We start from the raw sequence: 7,245 nt of genomic DNA on the forward strand, positions 1-7,245 counted from the left end.
ATATTTTATATTTTATTTTTTTTTTTTTTTTATTAATTTTTTTTTTTATTTTTTTTATTATTTTTTTTTTTTTTTTTTTTTTTTTTTTTTTTTTATCAGGACGTATAATTATATAAGCATGATAAAATTTTCAAGCTTATGTATTATATATCTGTTTTATAAGTTATTATAGACATAATACATTTAATAATTGAACAAAAAGGTATCGAATAATATTTTATGAATATATATTTTAGTATAATTAAAATTAGGAAAAAAAAAAAAAAAAAAAAAAAGAGTTAAAAATAATTAAGAGTGAAATATAATTTATTATAAATTTTTTTTTTTTTTTTTTCCTTTTAAAGGAAATATTATGCAATCAGTATTTATATTTATATGTTATTTTTATGAATATTATATTTTATGCTATTTATTGGAATATATAATTTAGCATAACAAATAATAATATATATATAAATATATATAATATATATATATTTTAATTAAGAAAAATAAATTATTATAATATATATAAATAAAATTATATCCACATTAAATATGTATATATAATATATATATTTAATTAATATAGATAATCTAAAAATATTAGGAGAAAAGTATTATAAAAATATATATAGTTTTTATTATTTTTCATATAAACTTTAAATATATTATACTTATTATATACATTTCAGACAAATAAAATATCATATGTGCAATGATATTTTTCGTTTATATGTTATGTGTGTAAATATTTTTTCACTTATAAATAAATAAATATATATATATATATATATATATATATATGTACATATATTATGCAGAAATGTTGGTATATTAAATATTAGGAGAAAAAAAGTATTTTAATATTATAAATTATTATATCTACACTGTTTCAGTCTTTTATTTTCCATATTTAAAAAAGGATAATTAAATATTGCATTTTATTCATATTAAACTAAAAGTTCCTATATATATTATATACATATATATATATATATATATATATATATTTTTTTTAGACTTTATATATTTAATAATTTTTAGTACTACTGTATATACAAGAATAATTTCCTATCGTTTATTATAAATTTACACGAAATAAAAAGGATTACCTCAAAATATATATATTAATAAAAGAAAAAAAAAAAAAAAATTATTACCAATGTATAAATATAGTTTTTTTTTCTGTTAATGTTATTTATTTATCTCTTAATATTCTCTCTGTTTTTTTGTCTAATTGTATATACATATATATATATAATACCCATATTTGATTAATTAACATATTATAACATAGTTATATACCTTTTACATATTTTGCATACATATAACTATTTTTTATCTAATGAGTGTATATTATTTTTTTTTAATTATAATATTATAAGTCCTTTTTCCTAATTTTTTTTCTTCTTTTTTAAATATATATATATATATATTATGTCTATATTCCTTTCTATCCGTTAACATCGAAATTTACATAATTCCATTTTAAAAATATATTTTATATGAAAAAGTTAAAATAATAATTGAATTTATTTATTTTAAGATTACTGGAAATTTCGTGTTTTAAATAATATATGTATTTCATATTCTTAAATAAAAAATATTAATTTTAAATTGTTATATATATATATATATATATATATTTATTTATTTATATATTTATAATACAACCTTTTTAATTCAATTCATATAAGGAGCTTCTATTTGTATAGAGTAAAAATAGAATAGTTGTTCTTTTATATTTTTTTCATCTTTTTTGTATTATGTTCTTTTATTTTATTCTATTATATTTTTTGTTTATAATATATATTTTTTTTAAGTATTTTTTTTTTTCTTTTATAATTATGTTTAATTATGAAAGTATATTGATTAATGAAGATGTTGTATCAGGTAATGTTTATTAATATATAACTATAATATATTATTTTTATTTATTATAATTTTATGTCAATTTTTTTATTTTTTCATCTATTAATAGAAATGACCATAGAAGACGCAAAAAAGTTAAAGCCTTATTGGAATGTGCAAATAGCCAATTTTAAAAAAAGGTAAATCACTTAAAATGTGTCTATATAATATCTTTAATGTGAATTAGAAAATTATTATATATACTTTTTTATGTTTTATAATTTTATTAATTATTTCACTGGTTTTTTTTTTTTTTTTTTTTTTTTCTTCTCTTTCTGAAAGTTCAAAAGAACCAATGTTTACATTATTGCAAATGGCTATATTACTAAACAAAAAAGATATCGTTGGATATTTACTAGCCAGAAGAGGTTTAGATATTAATGCATTGAGCAGAAACAACCAAACAGCTTTAATGATAGCATGTGATAAAAAAGTAAAAGGAAAAAACAAAAATTAAATAAAAATAAAATGTATTACATATTCCAAAAGGAATTTCCAATTAGCTAAAATGATGTCATTTTATACAATATAAGTATATTTTTTTTTTTTTTTTTTTTTTTTTGTTTTATTTATTTATTATTCTAAGGTACCATTAGATTGGATTGAAGCTATTTTAAAAAGAGGAGGAGATTTAGGAATAAATATAAAAGATGATTATGAACAAACAGCTTTAGATAAATGTAATTTTAATTCAAAAGGTGTGTAAAGAAAAAAAAAAAAATAATATTTTTATATTTATACACATACACATTTATGTATGTTTTTTCACATTAATATACCAATTTTTCTATTTCTATGGTTTTGAAATTTTAATTATTTGTCATTTTTTTTTTCTGACTATAGCTTATCATTTGCTTTTAAAATATGGAGCTATAGAAAAGGTAAAAAAAATAAAAAAAAAAAATTATTTAAATAAAAATATGGAATAATTTGCACAAGAAAAAAATATAATAACATGTTATATATAAAATCAAACATTATAATATATTATATATATATATATATATTTTTTTTTATTTGATAAATGGAAAGAAAAATGGTGTCAAGGGGAAGGGTGCTACGGTAAAAATAAAATATAAAGGAAACAATGAAAAAATATGAACGTATAAATGTGTGTGTTTTCTAAATAATAGACATTTGTGATTTCATTGATATTTATGAATATTTTATTTTTTTTTTTTATACAGACAAAGTCTAGCAAATTCGGAGAAAGCTTATGGCTCAATGTTTGTGGATGTGGTTCAAGATATTACAAATAATCTTTACAAATGTAAAAATACATATATATATATATATATATATATATATATATTTGATGTTTTCTTTTTTTTTTTTTTTTTTAAATGATGTTCCTATTTTGAAATGAAAGCATTTACTTCTTTTATATTCGATGAAAATATAATTTTTGAATATTTTTTTTTTAACTTTTTTCTTCAATACTGTGAATTGTCTATTCAGCTTGTTTTAAAATATGATATATTACTTTTATTTATTTTTCGAAATTTTTTTTTTTTTTTTAAGGATTAGGAACACATATATATATATATATATATATATATAATATTTATAATGATCTTATTTATATTTAACAATTGTATAAAATAATTTAATCTGTTCTAAATAAATAAAATATATTTTTCTATAATTATTAATGTGTTCACTGATGATTATGATTTTTATAAAATAACGTTTTCTTGTTTCTTTTTTATGTATAAAAAATAGAAATGTTGTAAGAAAAAAAGAAAAAAAAAAGAAGAGAAGAGAAGAAAATATTTATCCTTATTGATAAATATGTGTTATTTGTTTTATTTTATTTTATCTTAAAATTTTAAAATAATTATATAAATTTCTTAATATATTATATATATTTATGATAGAAACATAATCTCCTTTTTTCCTGATTCATATTATATATATATATATATATAATATTTTTCTCTTTTCAATTAACAAATAATGCACACAAATGATAAAATTATAATATTCGTTTATAATATAATATTAAATTATATATATATATATATATAATATGTTTTAATTTAAAACATAGAATTCCTTAAACGTTTGAAAATATGAAGAAAATGATTAGATTAATGTAAATATGTATATTATTATTATATTTTTATTTTCTCATTTAATTATATATATACAATATATTTATTTATTTATTTATTTACCTATAATTCTTTTATAATTATATATATATACCTTTAAGAAAAACAAAAACTGAATGTTGAAAAATAAAAATGAAAAAATATAAGATAAGCACTATTTTAATATGACTTCTAGGGCTATGAACCGTATTTATTTATATATACAAATAAATGTATATTAAAAATGAAAAAAAAAAAAATGTATGTATATAATGCAATATTTATATATATATATATATATATATAATATATATATATAACATAAAATTAATAAATAAATAAAAAAAAAAAAGCATGTTTTTTATATAAAAGGATTACTCATTTGTTATGTATTAATTTTTTAAGTTAATATTATTCTTTTTTTTTTTTATTATTATTACTATATATATATATATATATATTTTATGTGAAATTTTTTTTTTTTTAAAATAAGCAAACTTTATTTTGCATAATACTTTTCTCAATAATGTTTATATGTAAAGAAAAAAGTATAATTAAGATTTTGTCTGTAAAAAATATGTAATATAATATATATATATTATATGTATAATTTAAAATAAAACATATATTTTATATAACATATTTTATAGCATTATATATATATGTCATATATAATATCTATGAAGATTTAATTTATTTTACTTTGATATATTTTATATATAAATAAAATTATATCTTTAATATATTTTTTTTTCAATTTTTTGTATGATTTATTAAAGAATTCATATGTATATGTATATATATATATAATATTATTTGATCATTTATACGATTTGCTTTTTATTTTTTTATATTTATATTGTATTTAATTTTTTTTTTGTATCAAATATGATTTAATAATGGTGGGAGCATTATTTCAGCCAATCAATCAAGTGAAATTTACGAATGTTGCTATAGTGAAATATAAATATAAAGGCAAAAAGTTTGAAATAGCTTGTTACAAAAATAAAATTATTGATTGGAAAAATGGTTATAAAAATTTTTATAGAATTGTTTAAATGTTTATATGGATTATAATTATATATATATATATATATATATTATTTATGTATTATTCTTAAATTTCACTTATAATGTTTAACTTATGATATATATAATTTTTTAATTATTTTAGGAACGGAATTAAATATAGATGATGTTCTTCAGTCTAATTTAATTTTTACCAATATATCCAAAGGGGAAATAGCTAAAAAGTCAGAATTAAATTCTTGTTTTCAATCAGACGATAATTATAAAATATGTAAAACTATTTTGGAGAAAGGTAATTATATAATATATATATAATATATATATTTTATTTGTTATATTATTTCTCCATAACCTTTTTTACGATTACTTTTATGTAGGCACCCTACAAATAAGTAACAAAGAAAGAGCCATACTAAAAGAAAAAATTTACAAGGATATGATTGAGATATTGCATGAAATGAGTGTAAACCCTCAGACAGGGTACCCTATTTCAACAAATATGATTGAAAGTAAGTGTGAAACGTAATGAAAAAAAAATTAAAAATAAAGAATTCAATCTAATATTAATGAATAAATTATATATATAGATATATATATATTTATTTATTTATTTATTTATTGATTTATATTTATAAATTTTATTTTTAAAGGTATGGTTAAAAATATTGGATACAGCATAAATATTGATGATAGCGCAAAAAAACAAGCACTAAAAGTCTTCGACACCTTAAGTAAAGAATATGATGATATAATTCAAAGAGCCTTTATGCGGATTCAAATAATATATGATGATATAATTAAAGACGAATTAATAAATCTTTTAAACACGAATAATGTCATTATTGAAGAGGAAAATATTATGAATAATATAAAAAGAGAAGATAATGCAAAATCTAAGGATAATGAAATATACAGTTATTATAATAATAATATAAATGAAGAAAAAGGATGTCATCTAAATGATGTAAATGATGTAAATGATGTAAATGATGTAGATAGTAATTTAGAATTTAAAGAAAATAATAAATCAGATAACACAAATAACATTGATAATGTAATACATTCTAATATTAAATTAAAAAATGTTGTTAAGGAAAATAGTCATATATCTATAGATGATGAAATATGTGTGGACGAAGAAATTCAAATAAAAAACATAAAAGATAGAACGAATAATTCTATGTCTGATAATATAAATGATAATGTAAATGATAGTGTGTCTAGTAGTATGAATAATAATACACATAATAGTTTAGACGATAATATAGAATGTGAAGATAATATTTATAACAAATATGAGAATAATAATATATCTAATGAGGATAAAATAAGAAAAAAAAACATCGAGAGTAATAATATTGTGGAAGAAAAACATTTAAATATTGAAAAAAACGAAAACGATGATACATTTTCTGACCACTTAAGTGATCGTTATAAAATAAGTGGGAAAAAAAAATCCAAATATGAAAAAGAAAAAGAAAAAAAAGACAGACACATAGAAACATATAAAATTGTATTTTTATGTTATCCATGTGTATATAGATCTATTGAAGATTTCACAAAAGCCCATAAAAAAAATTGCTCCAATAAAATTTTAAATAATAATGTAAAAATTGTTACATCAAACAAAAAAAAAGAAACTAATGTCAATAGAGATATGGAAACTCAAACCAGTGAAACCAAAAATGATGATGATAATAATAAAAATAAAAATAACAAAAAAAATAAACATAACAAAAATAGCAAAAACAATAAAAATAATTATAATGATGATAATAGTATTAAGAATGAAGTGAGTGAGGAAGATAACATCAAAAGTAGTAATAAGAAAGATAGAAAAAATAAAAGTAAAAATAAAAAGGATCAAATTATAACAAAAACTAAAGATGATATAAAAAATAATAATAATAAATTTAATGATGAGAAAAATCAAAATAAAAATTATATTTATAATAATGATAATATTAGCAATCATAAAAAGGAAATAAATAATAACAATAATAACAAATTAAATTCAGCTGAAGTTATTATGTGCACTAGTTGTTTAACCCCAATCGAAAAAAGTAATTATAAATTGCATTGCAGAAGCGATTTTCATGTATATAATGTCAAAAGGAAATATAAAAAATTACCACCGATTTCATTAGAAGAATATAGAGAAATAGATTTTGACGTCTCTCATTTTCACGTTGATATGTGATAGAATATTAATAATTAAAAATAAAATAAA

General features: G+C 16.6%; 2 protein-coding genes across 2 annotated transcripts; both read left to right on the plus strand.

Moving 5' to 3' along the window:
- Positions 1 to 1,829: 1,829 nt before the first annotated feature.
- PGSY75_1410800 (putative ankyrin-repeat protein) lies at positions 1,830 to 3,152 on the plus strand (the record flags this gene model as incomplete). The annotated part of the gene is made up of 7 exons (XM_018787813.1): positions 1,830 to 1,875; positions 1,964 to 2,033; positions 2,176 to 2,326; positions 2,480 to 2,591; positions 2,737 to 2,774; positions 2,926 to 2,955; positions 3,081 to 3,152. The coding sequence occupies 7 exons, from the start codon at positions 1,830 to 1,832 to the stop codon at positions 3,150 to 3,152; spliced, it is 519 nt and encodes a 172-aa protein (XP_018639185.1).
- A 1,733-nt stretch (positions 3,153 to 4,885) lies between these two features.
- Positions 4,886 to 7,215, plus strand: PGSY75_1410900 (putative ribosome maturation protein SBDS; the record flags this gene model as incomplete). Its single annotated transcript, XM_018787814.1, has 4 exons — positions 4,886 to 5,015; positions 5,161 to 5,307; positions 5,393 to 5,524; positions 5,666 to 7,215. 4 exons carry the CDS (start codon positions 4,886 to 4,888, stop codon positions 7,213 to 7,215), a joined length of 1,959 nt encoding a protein of 652 aa, XP_018639186.1.
- Between the last annotated feature and the right edge of the window lie 30 nt (positions 7,216 to 7,245).

Source organism: Plasmodium gaboni, chromosome 14 (assembly GCF_001602025.1).
Source record: "Plasmodium gaboni strain SY75 chromosome 14, whole genome shotgun sequence".
Taxonomy (NCBI): Eukaryota; Apicomplexa; class Aconoidasida; order Haemosporida; family Plasmodiidae; genus Plasmodium; species Plasmodium gaboni.